Here is an 18,224-nt window from a genome sequence, read left to right on the forward strand (position 1 = left end):
TGGCAAAAATTAAACGACAAAACACCCAAAACAGTACACACACAATTTAACAGAAAACAAATTTGCTTAACACGGTCCCAAAAATCTAGTGTCTTAATTTGTATTCCCTAATTATATATAATCCAGATGGCCACAGAATAAGGTCATAATGATTTGTTTGACCGTATATCTGTGTCATAGATGACTACATGAATTTAATATTTGTCGTAGCCACATCCCGAAAGTTCTCACCAAATGTAACGTATATTCACACACAAATCCAATATAAAATATGCAACTAGTGAACCAGATTCTTCTATTTTACCTGGAGCACCTAGATTCACCTTAAGATTTCAGAAATTATTGTAGCCTGAAAAAGTATGCTGAAACCAACATAACTTTCACCATCCATGCATGCAGATACAGGCCCTATAATTTAGAACAATCAGGTTTTTTTAGTTGTCGGTTCCTATACCATCCTACGTTCGTCTTTATCTGTCATTTTTATATATACATTTACACTCAAATACGCAAACTATATCGCTGTAATGTAAACATCTTCTTACAGGAACAATAAACGTCGATAAACAGTTGGTTTATGTTTTGATGTTCTTAGATATGTTACACTAATGAAACAAAAGTTTGAAATGTATCCAAAACTGTAAACATTTAGTTTATATCCTGTTATTTTTTTTTCAATCTAGGACAAAAATATGTAACAAGCGGTAGACGCAAAAATACCGACTGTTCTACGTTGAAGTATCAACCGTTTAAATTTTGGTCACATAGATTAAGTCAATGTGTCTTCAAAAAGTCAATGTGTGGTGAATTGGGACAGATATTAAACGGGAATGGTTCTTCTATGGCTGACAGCACCTGTCGATGTGACTATACAGCAGGGTTTGCATTCGTTACTGAACCAAGAGATAAATGTTTTTGTAGACCAACAGAGGAAGATTGTATGTGCTACATAGTTTCTTGTCCAACAAACATGCCGCTAAATCAAGGTAAGATCAATACACAAGTCTACGGCATATTTTCGTCGACAATACAATGCTAAATTAAAAAAGGAAAATCACACAATATTGTACATGCCAGAAAAATATAATAGGTCATCCCGAAATAACTATTTACAAATTTGATGTTCTGAGTGTCACAGTCACTGTATACTACTATGGATTTAAAATATTTCATTTAATGTCGGTGATGTAACAGTTATGAATTAATCTATGGCTTTGCGTTGAAAACGTGTTTTATTTATACATGACGAAGTCTTCAAGAACCATGAAATTCCTTTGATGCAATATTAAAATCAAAGCATTCGAATTAGGTATATTAGAATAAAAAAGAGAAAGGGTTATGTAGGCTTCAGTATGTTGATCATTCTCTTTTGGCGAGGAACAGAAAATCACTATAATTTGTAACTATCTTAAAAGATGCAAAGGGATAAAATTCAAATAAAATGGTGGATGATCTTTTTAAATGATTTCAGGAAATAAACATGATAAAATGGAACAAAAGTTGTATCTGAATTCGCTTTATTAAACGAAATTGTCTCAGTTATCTTTCAATGAAAGTGCTTTTAATCTTTTAATGAATCTTAACATTTCTGTGTTGGCAAAAATTTACTAATCGAAAGATAAAATGTTATAAAATTTAAGCGGAAATTCCACAAATTGATTGCAATTCTGCATCACAGTTTCCTGATTTCCGTAACAATTTGATCTCTGCTGATGACATGCGATTCAAGATAGCAGAACACTTCCATACAAATTTTACACTGACTATTTATCTAACTAATATCAACTAGAGGTTCGCAGTTCGTTTCCTTTGTAACAAAAGACCACGATTATCCGAAATTTAACAAAATGTTTTATATACAAACAAAGAAAACTCTCTTATATCAACTTGTAGCAACTTATATCAAGTAGACAGTGTGTAGAAACGATAATGGGCAATGGATATTTATCAATGATAATAGCTGTTGTATTATTTTGTCTTTATTCCCACAAGTTATTTTTTGAAAAAATAAATTGTAATTATTAAACTTGAAACGCTAAATATGCGAATATGTAGTTAGAAAAAGCATGCGTTAACTTACCCAAATGATACCGTACATCGATCTTGAGGACTCATTAGTTGAGTAATGGAGATTTCGTGTAGGTCCTCAACATCAAACAAATGTAACTAAAAAACTACAGTTATGAATAACAGTTGCTATCAGTAATACATTCGGTTTATAGAATAAAGAGACAACGTTACGTAGATGAAAAGAATAGAAGGAATTGAAGCATTTTTTTTTTTAGAAAAATGGCTCTTAATTTATATAAAACCAAATATTTCAAATAATTCCTTTTTATTTTAGATTATAATTGTAGTTCTAGAGAAGACTCGTCATTGCTGTTTAGTTGTCCATTGATTAATAAGTAAGCATTTCTATTTCTATGTATTCGTTTATTTGTTTATCAAATAAGAGAGAAATCACGATTAAGAGTAATCTTGCAGGAAATTTACATTTCACGACAATATTTAATTGAATTGTCGTTTTGACCTGAAATCATCTTATAAGCTTGAACTTAACGATGTACAGTCTTGTTATAATTTCAGTACTGATCAGACGTATCAGTTGCAGTGAACTCAGTACTGTTCGGTAGCTTTTCATGCAATTGGTACATTATTGTTTTGTGTGGGCATAAGAATAGACTGAACATTTCATAATTGACTGCACCGAAATATTCTGAAATTATTGAAATTACCGTAGTTGATAGGTATTAAAATGGACAACAACAATGGATAATATTAACTTATTTTTGCTAGTCTTTCAAGACCAGTTTATATCAAAATGATCGTTTCATTTCAAAATCAATGTATTATTTTTCTGCTTGATTTTACTAAAGAGTCACGGAAAATACCCAGGTGATACTCGAAAATCATGCCAAAAAAAACGAAAAGTGACGAAAAGACTAACAACAGTCTACAAAATATAACATAGAAAATGAGAGACTGAGCAATACAAATCCAACCAAAAACACCAAAAAATGGCTTGATCTCATGTGCTTTGGTAAGGTAAGCAGATCCTGCTCCACATGTTACACATGTCGTGTAGCTCACGCAAATAAAACTTATTCAAACCTATTCGAAATGGCGTCCATCATTTCTTCGACGGGAACTCCACCACTTGGAACCCTTAGTTTGAAAGTTTCCTAGTAAGCAGCAACACAATCTCTGTTAAGAAGATAACGATAGGAAACGCAAGCTCTTGAATATCGTATCAAAAAGTAAAATAACAAAAATACCAAACTCCGTGGAAAATTTTAAACGGAAAGTCCCTAAGCAAATGGCAAAGTCAAAAGCTCAAACACATCAAACGAATGGATAACAACTGTCATATTCCTGACTTGGTACAGGCAAATGGGAGAAAAACGAAGATTAACAAATCGGACACATGTACGATTTTTCAGTTTGCTTCATCTGATTTGTTTATCGTTCATGTTTGGATTACCTGTTTTGCAAATATTAATTTGTAAAAGATTTAAAATACACTTCTAAATGAATAATCAAATAGCTTTGATGCATCCAGATACAGTGTCATTTTCGGTTCATAAGCATGAGCTGCATGATGGTCCTTGTAGCTAACAATATCATAGGAAACATGTAATGGAAGAGGTATGCTAAGAGTACTTATTTAGCCCCTGTAATGCTAAAAATAGTAAAATCATTCAAGCCTTTCAAAATAATGTTTGTTTTATTCACAAATAAACAGGCCGATATAAACCAAATGTTTTTGTGCAGAAAGGTTACTTGTGCTGTTGCTATAGCGTAATAAACAAGTCGAACAGAAATTGACCTTCAATGGCTATTTTACATGTTCGTTAAGTTAAAATAGACATGAACAACAGGTTTACCCGACAAGATATTTTACAGGCAATTGTATCTTTTGTACAATAAATCTTTTAGCAAAATATATTTATTTGTAAAGATGTTTCCTATCCAAATAAAGCTATTTTATCAGTTTTTGCTGTTTTTTCAACAAATGCAAGCCCTGATGAAAATATATAATACAAAATTCGAAAATATAAATACCGATGATTGGTAGTTAATGCCGTATAAAACTTCTGAAGATAAAAAAGGAGACAACTATCCGTCACAGTTCAAATGACGAAGGTTAAAGCAATTTTTATGTCACCGTACGACATTAAACAATGAGAAAATCCCATACGGTATAGCCAACTATAAAAGGTACTTTTAATGTGAAAAAAATCTAACGAGAAAACTAGTCATAATTTATACAATACAATCCACAAAAAAACATATATGACAGACATTAACCAACGACAACCACCCAACCGCAGGCTCCTGACCTAGGACAGCGAATAAGGAATATGGCGGGGTTATCCATGTCCTAAAACACCGTCCGTCAACCCTCCCCTAACATGGGTCAGCGGTACCATAGCACAACACAAGAACCAACTGCCAAAATCAGCGTATTAATCATATTTAAAAATTTTTTTATTTTTTATTTTCGAATTCAAGGGACCAAATAATTGCCCTTATCAAACCTTGTCCTGTATGATTTTAAAGATAAATAATAGAATCAACCCAATCGAAGAACAGAACACAGCCAAAGGCCATAAATGGGTCTTCAACGCAGCGAGTAAACCCCGCATCCAGGGCGGGCCTTAATTGACCCATAAACAATAATAATACTTGTTCAGCCAAATGGACGCCACACGAAACTCCGAAATATACAAATGAATCAAAACGAAAAAAAAAAAAAACATATGGCTTACAAAGGCTTGAAGTTCCCAACTTGGCACAAGCGGAAAATTGCGACGGGGTTAACATGCTTTTTGAGATCTTAACCCTCCGCTATACTTCTAACCAATGTGAAATAAAAAAAAAAGTTAGTTGTTTAGCCGAAGCGAAAAATATATGATGAGGCTTCTGACAAACTGAACATAACATTACTTATTCTTATAATGTCGACATTGAATATTGATACATTTAAAGTTTACAGTTCGAACATAGAGCTTGATTCACGAAATTTATACGGTTTAATTACTTTCCGATAATTTGGTGGATGATTGTAGTTTGAGGAGAATTAAATTGTACAGCTGGGAATTACCTTAACTTATTTTAGTAATAATCCACATCGGTCGAGTGCTATACGACACGGAACAAAATACAAGCAGTGTTGCTGAATAATTGATATTAAAACTCAATTTTAATATCGTTGTTCAAAATGAAACACATACAATACATATTTTAGTGAAAATTAAAGTTAACTATTGGTTTATTATTTAATGCATAACAAATATCCTTAGATGACGAAAGAAATGAGAAAAAAACAACAATACTTTACCGATATTCATATTTTATCAATCCTTTTTTAATAAACAGAAAAAGAAAAAAAAACAAATGATGGAATCCACTGAACCCACCAGGAGCGAGACCAGGTAACTCGAAAAGGTGACTATGCATGCATCTCCAGTGGTTTTAATCCGGGCACATTTTATGATCTTGTCATAACATAACTACTTACATGTATTGGAATATTGGTAAAAAATAAATAGCAGTATGAAATTTTACTAACATCATAATGATTCAAATTGTAGGACTGCAGTAGAATCAGAGGCATCATCTGTTTTGAAAGGTAGGGCAATAAAATACGATGTGTGTTTCTAAAAAAAACCTTGATTAAGTTCGCATGATTAAGACCACAAATTTGAGAGACCAAACATATATAGCTCGAATACAAAACGGTTTAAGCCAGCCTTTCCATTTTACAACCTACTTATTAGAAATTTGCATGATTCATACAGTTAAACTTAAAATTTATATTTTTTTAGAAATAAACATATATCATTATACTTTGCACACACACCTACACACACATACACGCGCATGGGAGTTAAGAGAAAGAAAATCAGACATCATAATACAAAGGATCGTTTGAGAATAGGACAAATACGAATATAAAAACGTATACGAGATATTAGACTTAAAACTGAGTATTTAAGTACAACAGACAATCGATTCATTTACATAAGAGTCATCAATGTCGCCAAAATCTATGCCAAATGATAACCAAATAAATAATGAGGTTGAAAAATCAAAAATAATAGCTCGGTCATATCAAGTTTATGCCATTTATGTCCGATTGGAAAAGATGAGAATACATAAGTGATTAGATAAGAATAAACAGTAAATTTTCAAAAATGAATGTGTCAATGACACGCCTCGGGTGACAATAATGCTAGCACGGGAGCATTGGATACTGTAATTGTGATGTCATTGGGTACAAAATGTTTACTATTTTTACGAGGAGTGTCATGTACACCCAGTGATTGTGAAAACAATTAAGGCAAAAGATTTTAAATGGAACTCACCAGAACACGAGGTTGTTTGGTTTACATGAGATTCGTCAGTGTAGTTTAATCAAAACAGTTAGACATGTTAGAATGTCAAATCAATTAAAAAGCTGAAGAGCATTTGAATAAAAGATTTCATTTAAAAGATTTCGTGTAAGCATTATTAAGGCCGTCTGTGCATGGAAAAATGCCCTCGTTTTGTTAAATGATTTAAATAATTTCAGAAAAATGAAATACAATGTAGAGAAAATTACAATATGATAGATTTTGATGCCATCTCTAGTGAGCTGATTTCTGGGCTGGTCATACTTTCGGGAACGAAACATAAACAGCTGTAGCATTGATCATGCAAGTGCTTAAGCTCATAAGTGATACCAGTTTTATTATGTAGTACATCAGCGTTTGTCAATTGAAAAAAAAACCCACTCAGGAAGAGGAAACTGTCAATAACTTGGATAGACTTTATCTATCATTATACACAGTATATTTACAGATTATCACCGAATCCTTTTTTTAAACAAGAATTCCTTTTTAAAAAAAATAGCATGCATATAAATCTATTCATGAAGCATAATTAACATATCTGTTTGGAGCCTACAAAACAATTCACTTTAACTCTGTATGATACATAGAAATGACACTCTTATTGACATTGCATTCGTACTATCGATTTTTTGTCGCAAACTGTGCCATATTGAAAAAAAAAAATATTGTGCTGATTAAAAGATGTGGTACAAATACAGTTTGGAGTTTATATATCTAAATTTGGTTTTAGTTGATTAGGTTCATTTTGCTGTAAATAGACATATCTAGTACTTGAAACTGAGGCAATATTTGTACGTGCAATATGCAGTCATAGTACACATGTAACACGGTATCTTCTTTTCAGGCAAAGAAAAAATACTTACAAGAAACTTGTTGGCTCAAATGTCAGTTACATGCCTTAGTTTACTAGGTAAGATTTTGAAAAGAAGGAAAAAATATGGAGATAAATGCTTTTAAATAATCAATCCTTTTTGCAAAACACACCAATGAATGAATTATCGCAAATAAAGAAATTCAATGAATTCCTCCTATAAAGTATCAATTACTTAACGTATGTAATGCATTTTACACGGGTTCTTCATAATATAAACGGTACCAATCTTACTACCCCAAATGAGCATTTCGAAAATTTGTTTCTTAAATGATGCTTAAGGCCGAAATAGTTTGAAGTTCGATTATTTCTACAAAAATGAAGGAGCTGATTACACAAAAAATTTACCAAAGCCAAAGCCAAGTCCGGACAGAGAATTCGAGCTATGCACGAGGGAAATATATTTTTAAAATGATTTCGAAATTTTATGAAAGCAAATCTAAACAAAATATCCGTGTTATCATGCCTGTTTCGAAGTATTGGCAACTGGGTTGGTGATACCCTGCGGCAAACTTGATTTTTTCTTCAAGAACACTGATATGTAACAGACTTTCTAAAACTCTAACTGACCTACTTCCGTGTTTTTATTATGCATCGTGCATTCACCGTACGTGCGCTCATCATTCATCGTTCCGTGTGTTTTCCATTCAACGTTCATTTGCTCTTAATCGTGTAAAGTGCGCTATTATGTGTTCATCATTCATCGAGTAATGTGCACTCAACGTGTGTTAATTCTAAATCGGGGTGATATGCATTCATAAAAATGAGTTTTTAGCTCACCTGGCTCAATGGGCCAAGTGAGCTTTTCTCATCACTTGGCGTCCGTCGTCGTCCGTCGTCGCCCGTCGTCGTCCGTTAACTTTTACAAAAATCTTATCCTCTGAAACTACTTGGCCAAATTTAACCAATCTTTGCCATAATCACCCTTAGGGTATCTAATTTAAAAAATGTGTCCGATGAACCCGCCTGCCAAACAACATGGCTGACATGGCTAAAAATAGAACATAGGGGTAAAATGCAGTTTTTGGCTTATATCTCTGAAACTAAAGCATTTAGAGCAAATCTGACATAGGGTAAAAATGTTTATCAGGTTGAGATCTATTCGCCCTGAAATGTTCAGACGAATCAGATACCCGTTGTTGGGTTGCTGTCCCTGAATTGGTAATTTTAAAACGCTCGCTGGACATACACCTGGTTTTAAAAATGCTACAGCTTTTTACTGCGCGAAAACAGCGTGCCATTTAAGGTTAAACATTTACATATATATGAATAACCGAAATAGCACCAATCAATTTATTTCCACAACCCACTCGACTTTTAAGAAAAAATAAGTGAGTGTCTGTTTATGTTTTTTTTTTGGAATTTTGATATTTCTTTCTCATGGCAAAATGCTGTCAATTAAGCAGTGACAACTTCATCTTTTACAGTAATAATGTATGAACCGACATTGATGATTTTGAACCAAAACTTTTGAAGTCATCTTCCGGTTTGCTGGTGAAACAAAGAAAACACATGTTTCTTTCTTGCAAAATACGCAAATAAAACCCGATAAATCGATTATCTGGTTGTCTGCATTTTGATATTGTAAAATATTAGTGGTCAACACAATATGAAGTATTTTTGAACTCGTTCGCTGCGCTAACTCGACTCTTCGTATCACCACCCGAGCATGCCAGTACATTATAGCTCAAAAGATTACTACGGGTTACTGCTACCTGCCTTTATCCGAAATTCTTAATTGTACGAACGTTAGCCAAAAATAATGTTAATCGACCTCTACCCGCTTGTCGGATAGCTAGACGCCAATATTGATCATACTGACTCCGGGTCTTTTTATAATAAGGACCAAGCAGAGACTCCTATAGGTCTATACGAGATGCTATCTTATTGTGAAGATCTTGTATAACTATTAGACACCTTTTCCTAATACTTAGGCGCGTCCTAAGGCAGAAAAACACGACAAACCAAACTAAAAGGTCACAAAATTACTCTATATGCACTAACCCTTAAGGTGAGAAATCTTCCCCAAGCACCGCCCATGCATGGACTAGGTGTACAGTATAGCTCAAACGAACACTTCGGGTTCCTGCTACCTGTTTGCATCATTACTTATTCTTAATTATGTGGACGTAAGCCAAAAAAAAACAATTTGAATTGACCTCTGTCGGATAGCCAGACGCAACAATTGGCAATATCGACCCCTGAAATTTTTATACTATTGACGAAACGAAGCCTGCTATAGCCCCAAACGAGAAGTCTTTGATCGCAAAGGCCTTTTCTAACTATGAGACGCCTTTTCATAATTAAGTTGGCCATTCCTAAGGCAGAAATACACGATAAACCACCGTAAAAGGCCAGACAATTACCCTATTGGCACTAACCCTAAAGGGGGAACATCTTCCCCAAGCACCGCCAAGGCATGCCATAGGAGTATAGTATGGCACAAACGAACACTTATGGTCCCTGCAACCGGTCATGTACCCTTAAGTATTCTTAATTGTACGAACGTCAGCCAAGAAACAATTTTAATCGACTTCTACCTGCCTGTTGGATAGCCAGACGCCAATATTGACCATACTGAACCCAGATCATTTTACTTCAAGGGCCAAGCGGAGTCTACTATAGGTCTATACGAGTTACCATTCTCATCGCAAAGTTCTTGGCTAACTATAAAACGCATTTTCCTAAGTGTGTTAGCCCGTCATTAAGCATAAAAACACGATAAACAAACCTAAAAAGCCAGAAAATCACCCTATTGGCACTAACCCTTATGGGGGAAAATCTTCCCCAGCATCACCCTGGAATGACATAGGGATATGCTATAACTGAAACAAACGTTAAGTGTCCCTGTAGTCCAAATAATTTTGACGTCTAGAAAGGCTACTTTAATTTTTATTTGTGACGACTACCTACGACGTTATAACGCTGAAGCCATTCTTTGCGTCTGCACTTTGAGAGAGAATTTTCGGCGGAACTTTGAGACCCAATTTTGGCATGAAATCTTCATTCATGGCTAGAAATTTTTTAATAGTTACATAGTCTTACCTTTTGTGTGCTTTTGGTGCAAAATACTTCCAGAAATATCCAAAAGAAATGATAAAATAAGGTACGATTCCATTTGAGGTGGGCAAATATTTACTTTGATTTCAAAATGGTTTCCAAGATACGTCACTTCCGGAGTGTGTAAATATCAAACTCGGTAAAATTTGATGGACCTGAATTTCCGGAACGTACGATTTTTTTTATCCGGAAATTCGATTCTGCCAAATTTTACCGAGTTTGATATTTAATACTCTCCGGAAGTGACGTATCTTGGAAAATCTGGGAAAACATTTTGAAATCAAAGTAAATATTTGCCTACTTCAAATTACTACCAAATTGTACTACATTGACGACATTGATTATCCATAAGGATCTCGCAAGGTCAGCTCTATTCTTTCACCTAGTTCAAAGTTTTACAACAAGCGTTCAGGACCCTGTGGTTCAGTGGTTGTCATTGGTTTATGTCTGTCACTATATTTGTTTTTCGTAAAATGTTTTGTTATAAATTAGGTCTTTGATTTTCTCATTAGAACTGTTTCGCATTTTTCATGTCGGGGCCTTTTGTAGCCGACTATACGGTATGTTTTTTCCTCATTGTTGAAGGTCGTGTGGTTACCTATAATAATTTGTTACATTCACTTCATTTGAACTTTGGCGAGTATTTGTCTCATTGGCAGTCATACCACATACTATTTTTTTTATAATATTAATAAAAAACCAATTCATTTGCATTATACATGTTATATAAAGGCTATATTCGTATGGCACTACACTAGGTAAACCCGTATAGCATTACATTGCGAACAGTCGCCTTGCATTACACTATATAAATTCTTATAAAATTACATTAGGTTCATTTTTCAGCATCATACTGGAATGATACATTCTGAGAATCTCATAACATCGCATTTGGTACATTCTTATAGCATTACACCAGTACATTTAAAGCATTACGCTATGCACAATGCTGTATCATTACACTTTACACAGTGTTATGGCATAACAGTAGTAAATACACTAGGTACGTCGATTTTTCAGTATCCTAGTAGGTGTAAGTTTTCATTTTCATACATAACATATGTGCTATGGGAAGTTATACCAAAAACTCAGATCTGTTTTATTTTGTTAAAATTTATATGAAAGGTCCGCTATTGACCTTATTACAGCCATAAAAATTCTCAAGATAAAATGAAATCAACGCGTCCGAAGCGCTTTTCTGGATTTACCTTCATCAGGAACGTTCAGGCCGAATATTTGAAAGTCAAGGATGTATAAGAACCGAAACAGTTGAAGAGCCATATTATGCAGATGTATTTTTCTTATTTTTTGGAAGCCGTACATGTGGATATTTATCAAATAATGGTACAAGAAATATTTTCCTTTGTTACTCAGTGTTACATCATTCAGCAAACATTATATTATGCTTTCTCGTGTAGTTGAGGAAAAGGAGAGGCAATCGAGACAGGAAATTTTGTAAAATAAAATTGCAGATTTGCGTCACGTGCATGTTGGTGAACCAGACAAATAAAATGCGTTTTGATGTAGACTATATTGCGGGCAATACCTCGAATAGCACCGGAAATGGTGAGGATGAATAGATGCAGAAAATTAGGTTTACTTTTTTAAATACAAACATGCAGAAATAAGATGAAAAAAGAGGTGTATACGCGGATCCAAATATTATAACCGATTAATTGAATTTGTATAGAATCATTCTGCCAACTCTGTGTTAACCGGCACAAATTCAAACTCGGTGTTTGATTCATAAAAATTAGAACAATACAAGCATTACAAAAAAGGTGGGGAAACCGGCATTTTTATGCACCTGTTTTAAGTCAGGAGCCTGTTGTTCAGTGGTTGTCGTTTGTTGGTGTGGTTCATAAGTGTTTTTCGTTTCTCGTGTTTTATATAGATTATACCGTTGGTTTTCCTGTTTGAATTGTTTTACACTAGTCTTTTTGTGGCCCTTTATAGCTTGCTGTTCGGTGTGAGCCAAGGCTCCGTGTTGAAGGCCTTACTTTGACCTATAATTGTTTACTTTTGACACATTGTGACTTGGATGGATAGTTGTTTCATTGGCACTCATACCACATCTTCTTATTTATATCTAATATAGAAAAGATGAAGTTAAAGCCTACAGTAACTTTCTTTTACTTGCAGTACATTAGTTAGCCAACTTGCATTTTTTTTGCGGCAGAAATATCCTTGAAAATTAGTCAGTTTATTTCCTTTATATAAATAACACATATAGCTGAGAGGGTGATAGAGCACATTGTTACCCCGAAAAAACATTGTCAACTGAGGCGAAGCCAAGGTTGACAATGTCTTTTCGAGGGGTAACAATCTGCTCTATCACCCTCTCAGATATGTGTTATTTAATTTATTATACTGAATGTTCTGTTATTGCTGTCTATCAAATTTCAAATTCAAAGTAATAAACTTTGACATCTTTTACATAACAACCATCCGTATTTAATAAAGCGCAAAATTGATCAAGCGTCTCCGTGAAGGGTAATAGAGTATTTACCATAGGATAGAGTAAATTGTCTCCCTCGTATCAACGAATCAAAATCTTGCATTTTGACATGAAGTATAATAAATCATTTTGTTACGCTTGAGCATTTGCAATAATTAGGAAAATTGGTGATACACACTCACGATTTTGTTATTACACTGCACAGTATAATAGCACTATAGCATAGAAGTTGTGTCGACGTTACTGTAGACATCAATAACGTCGCCGAATATTTTTGACTTTTCCACTAAAAATCTAACTTTCAAAGGGAAAAGCTTGAAAACAAGCACGGTTGCTTAGGACTTTCTTTACACCAATGGATTCGTCGTTCCTTTTTGAATCGTGTATCAGTTTCTTTTAAATTCTGTGGACCAACAAAATAGAAAATCTTGATAGTGTAGAAATATCTGCCGATTTTATGATTTCCATATGTATCCTTTGTATTTTTGGCGTCTCATGCTGTTAATTTCAACAGCTCATATCTCAAAAACGAAAACAGTTACCCACTTTTTTATTTTATTTTTTGATGATATTTTACAAGCAGAATCCATATGTGAAATTAAAAAAAAAATCTGCGGAGTAGTTAATTACGTACACTTCGCCTTAATTCCATTTCTTTCTTTTGAGAGTATGTGCAGAGAAAGATTAATTGTCAATAAAGAGGTGTGTCAAAATTTAAGGGACAATTTAAAATGAGAAAAAAACGAAAATGTGTTCCCGTTAACACATGACATAGACAAAAAATCTTTGCTCTTACTGTGCTATATTTTGAATAATCCACGGCTAAGGTGTGCATTCACTTCCACAGATATACTGCATAGTTCAAATGTGCTTTCGCAATTACGACATAGTTTACCAATTAACAACGATCAACTCTTCGTTTTACAATATGAAATAAAATAAAGGGTTTAAAAGGGTTCCAGACAAGAGAAAGGTTCTTTCTAAAAATGGAAACTTTCTTTGTATTCATAACACAAAGTTATCCTAAATCAGTGTCCCAAGTCAAACTCCAAAAGTTTTGGAAAATCAAATTATTTAAAAGAAAAAGATTTGGATTAGTTTTTAGCTCACTGGAATTTATTTAGTCCTCTTAAGTGACTATTTCTCGACCGAATTTAATGAGGATTTTATTTCTAAGTATGTGCCCTAACCTTAGGCCTTAACAGTTAACTCATTTAATACCCAGAACAACCTTAACAGACCAATTGACATGCAAGGGCTTCATTTTTCCAAACGAAATAAAAATTAAAAGCTTACACGATCTGGTTTAAAAAGGTTTGTCATACAAGGGAACCTATATATACGGAATTAGACAGTAGGTCAGTTTGAACTACTTCAGTCTCGGGTCGTAGAAAACCTTTAAGCTTTCAACTCAAATTAAATTTAGTTTATTATCATAATAATTCTTTATTTCATTAGAAATAATCTCGGATAACTTGCGCTTTTCATAATGTTCATGAATGTTAATCCGGCGCACCATTTTGATGGTATGTCGAAGGGATTATTTCCGAAACAATTATTTACCATAGAACTTTATTAACCCTATAAGATTATTAAAAATGACTGAATTTTTGAACCACGAGGTATTTTTTGTCCCATCACTGTGGATAGTTTTGTCCTATACAAATCAATAGGAGAGATTTGTCTGCAATAGGATATATTTTGTCTCATAGGACAAAACGTTAGTTTTTTTATCCGATAGATTTTGTTCCTTTTCAACGGATTTAATAGTTATTTTGATGAATACAAGTAATGCATTGAAGTTTCGTATGTATCTGTCAAGATAACAATCCCGTTCAACAATTTGGTCTAGTAATACGCACATGCCAGAGGGCTTAGAAAAAACATGTTCTCTTCCTGAAATTGCATGTCATATTATGAATAAGATTAAACATTGCTTGCTTGCTGCATAGTGCTGTGTATTATTTGCGAGTTCAAAACGATAATAGTCAAACTATGTGTTCTGCAACTAAATTACCAATGACATGGAGAAAACTTTAGCCTGCTCGTGTAGAAATCTAAAGTTTTTTTTTTAAATATTCCAATTCATTTTCATCTGAGCATTAATTATGGTAAATACAGAATACAGAGTTCATCCATCAAATACAATACGCTACGTTTGACTTTCAAATTGGTTCAACATCATAAAAGGATAACTGTTAGGTCTTGTGTGTATCCCTCTCTAAGGATCGTTTTGGCTTTATAGCTCAAAAAGGTATTATTTGCTTTGCCTGAACACTTCTTAATTTCATTCGTATTGATTTTCTAATGAGGATACGCTTAACTTTGGTTAAATGATGAAATGTATGTCTCAGAAATTTGCATAAGTCTAAATTCGTTTTGACGGGTCACTGTCGTTTAGAGTAGAAGTCGAAAATCTGCACATTTACAGGATGATATTTATATCATATTAAATGTTCTAATAATGCGTCTAATACTTGACACTGGACGTGAAACAACCAATTATTTATTCATCTATCTCATCCAAACTTCATGAAACAATTACAGATTTACACTGCGGTGAGGAGGCCGAAATAATTGTACATGTAAACTACTTAATCACATACCTACGTCCCTAATACTAAGCTTTTTCACATGTTCAAAGTAAATACATTATTTTCGTTAATCTATTTCAAAATAATTGAAAAACAAATCGATTCTTAAATGAATCGATTGGTTTTCAATGGTCGGTGCCTGACAGCATTTATAAATTCTTGCAAGAAAGAAAGCCACGAAAACAGAGAAAACATTTTCTTAGAAATACTTCCAGGATCCATTTTCAAATTTTCTCTTGAAATGTGGTTTAATGCAGTAACTCTACATGAATAATGTATTTTTCCTCATAAAGAATTGTGAATTTATAACAAATCTATGGTAGTCTATTTTACTTCATTCACATCTTAATTCGACTTATCTTTAATTAACATGACATATTGATGTTATAACAATTGTGTATTGCTGACGAATGTAAAATATTGATCGCTAGATTCTCTTAATTGTTGGGTTACTGTTTGATTGACGCATAGCCGCCATTTCATGTTTTTTGTTTGTTTTTTTGTTTAGGGAGTGCATCCAGTTGCACCATTATGATCTTAAAAGAGTCGATACTTTAAATGAATTATGTTTTTGTTAGAAAATACGAAACCTCTTTTCGCATTTCTCACTTTGAGTACATATGTAATTGTGTGTTCACTTTTTTCAAAATATGGCCTTGGATTTCAACTTTATAATAATTATAAAAAAGCAACAATTTAGTTTTGAAATGGTTCTTTTTTCGAAACCCTAAATGAGAGGTAAAACCAATCTCTCGATATAGGCTGCAAGTCAGCACATTTTAGAGATTTTGTAAAAATAAGACCATGGTGTTGTGCATTGTTTGGACATAACAACACAAATAAATCTATTATATAAACATACGTATTCTTGATGTCAGATCAAATATCTTTAACACCAAGTCCAGAGATATAGTGTATATTCTAAATAAATGATTTTTATCGATAATGTTACTTTCGTACTTATTACGTAATATTGAATGTGTCCAGGTAAGAAGTAACAGCAGGTGGTAAACATTGATTGATTGTTGGTTGCTTTACGCCGCATTAGCACAACAAGGCTATATCGCGGCGAAGGTGGTAAACATAGTAAATATACTAAAGTTTTTATTGTCTTCCATTATACATGTATTAGATACAATACAAAGATAACAAAGAAACAGGCCGGTAACAACCATTGCCGGATATTTTTTTTTTGCACGAGTAGTCAGGTGAAGGTCCGAGGCGATAGCCGAGGACCTTGATCTGACTACAAGTGCAGAAAAACTATACTGCAGTTTGTTTCCGTCCTGTCTTTTTGTTACCTTTGTTTTGTATCTGACTTGTACGACGTTTCAAGAAACAAGTAGTACACATTTTGCGTACAAAAGAGGTAGCATAATTAATAAACAGATTAGAAACTTAAATGGCCATATACCAGTAAATGTAAGTTACAGTTTAAACAAACGTTTTTTTTCACTTCCCTTCAGCCGAGTGTTTTTTTCTCAAGAAATTGAAGTGTCTTATAATTTTATAAAAAAGAACCATGTCAAGTAAAAGATGAATGTCGTACACATTTGAGACTTTTTAAAATGCAACTTCGCAAGAAAGTAATGTATGAAAAAGGTTTCAGAGGTAAGCAAGCTAACATTTAATTTTTATTTGGGGGAAAACGGAAAGGGGGGGGGGGGGGGGTAAACAATTTTAAAATAAACAGGCTTGATCCTTTTTTGTTGAAAAAATGCAGGATGTGCCATTCTATCCCCCTATTCCCCCGTAAAAAATAATAAAAATCGTACGTTTGCTCACAAATATATGAATTCAATAACATTATAAATGTTAAAAAAGAATGAATTTCTTATTTCATTAGTGAATGAAATGTTATGAAAAAATGGATTTTGTCTTGATATTAGATATATATAGGCAGATATTTTTTTTATTTTTTAAAAATTTGTCATGCTTATAGGTTTTTATATGTCTCTAATAGTATTAATCAGGATTAAACACGTGTCACAATACGATCCAAAATTGGTGACTAAGTTGAATGATTTTCTTCAAGATTTGCTGCTTATTTGAACATGTATAACACGGACACTTTTTATTTATAGGATCAATCGTGCATTGGTGAGTTGATAGGGATTTTATCTTTTGATTAGATTTGATTTTTTTATATATATATTTCCTGTCTTTTTTATTGAAATTCAAACGTCGGTACAAGCATTTCTTTACTTTCATCATTGTCCAGAATACTATTCATGTCCATATACATGTATTAAAAAAAAACATTTACGGACCGACCATTTAGCTTCAAAAGGGGGTATGTTTTTTTCTGAGTAAGAAAATTATTTATTTTTCAACGCTATCACCCAAATAGTTTTTTCCGAAATTAGCACTATTATATACGGTATTCGGAAAATCAGGAATCAGAACATTATTTTGTCATCTGCTTGACCACAATATATTTTTTTCATAAAATTAGGGATCAGAATATTTTTTTTAGGAAAAAACCATAACCCCCCTTTTGAAGATAAATGGTCAATCCCTTAGTGTACTGGTATGAATAGTAATATACTGGAATTGCTTGAAAAAAAATATAGTTATTGATGCCAACGTAACTATTTTAATAAAAAAAGACAGGAAATATGTCTGTGAAACAAAAAGTTCAAATCTAATTGAAATTTAAAGTGCCCATGAACTCACTGATCACGCACGAGTGATTCTATTCATTAAAAGGGACCGTGTAACAACTAAAAAGTGTCGGTGTATCCTCTAAAAAGAGTCCGTGTAACACCCGTTAATGTACTGTTTTTCTATAGCTCTGCTAGGGGTATAGTCGTACAAATAACGATGACATTTAGCCTTAGAGTAAT

General features: G+C 33.4%; 1 protein-coding gene across 1 annotated transcript in view; it reads left to right on the forward strand.

Moving 5' to 3' along the window:
• Positions 1-18,224, forward strand: part of LOC127714057 (uncharacterized) — a 129,680-nt gene that overhangs the window by 19,781 nt on the left and 91,675 nt on the right. Inside the window, exons 3-6 of the mRNA XM_052220004.1 lie at positions 684-986; positions 2,345-2,405; positions 5,595-5,632; positions 7,240-7,305. Coding sequence (XP_052075964.1) covers positions 684-986; positions 2,345-2,405; positions 5,595-5,632; positions 7,240-7,305 — 468 coding nt within the window. The remainder of the gene's footprint in view (positions 1-683; positions 987-2,344; positions 2,406-5,594; positions 5,633-7,239; positions 7,306-18,224) is intronic.

This window comes from Mytilus californianus, unplaced genomic scaffold, assembly GCF_021869535.1.
Source record: "Mytilus californianus isolate M0D057914Y unplaced genomic scaffold, xbMytCali1.0.p SCAF_9, whole genome shotgun sequence".
Classification (NCBI taxonomy): domain Eukaryota; kingdom Metazoa; phylum Mollusca; class Bivalvia; order Mytilida; family Mytilidae; genus Mytilus; species Mytilus californianus.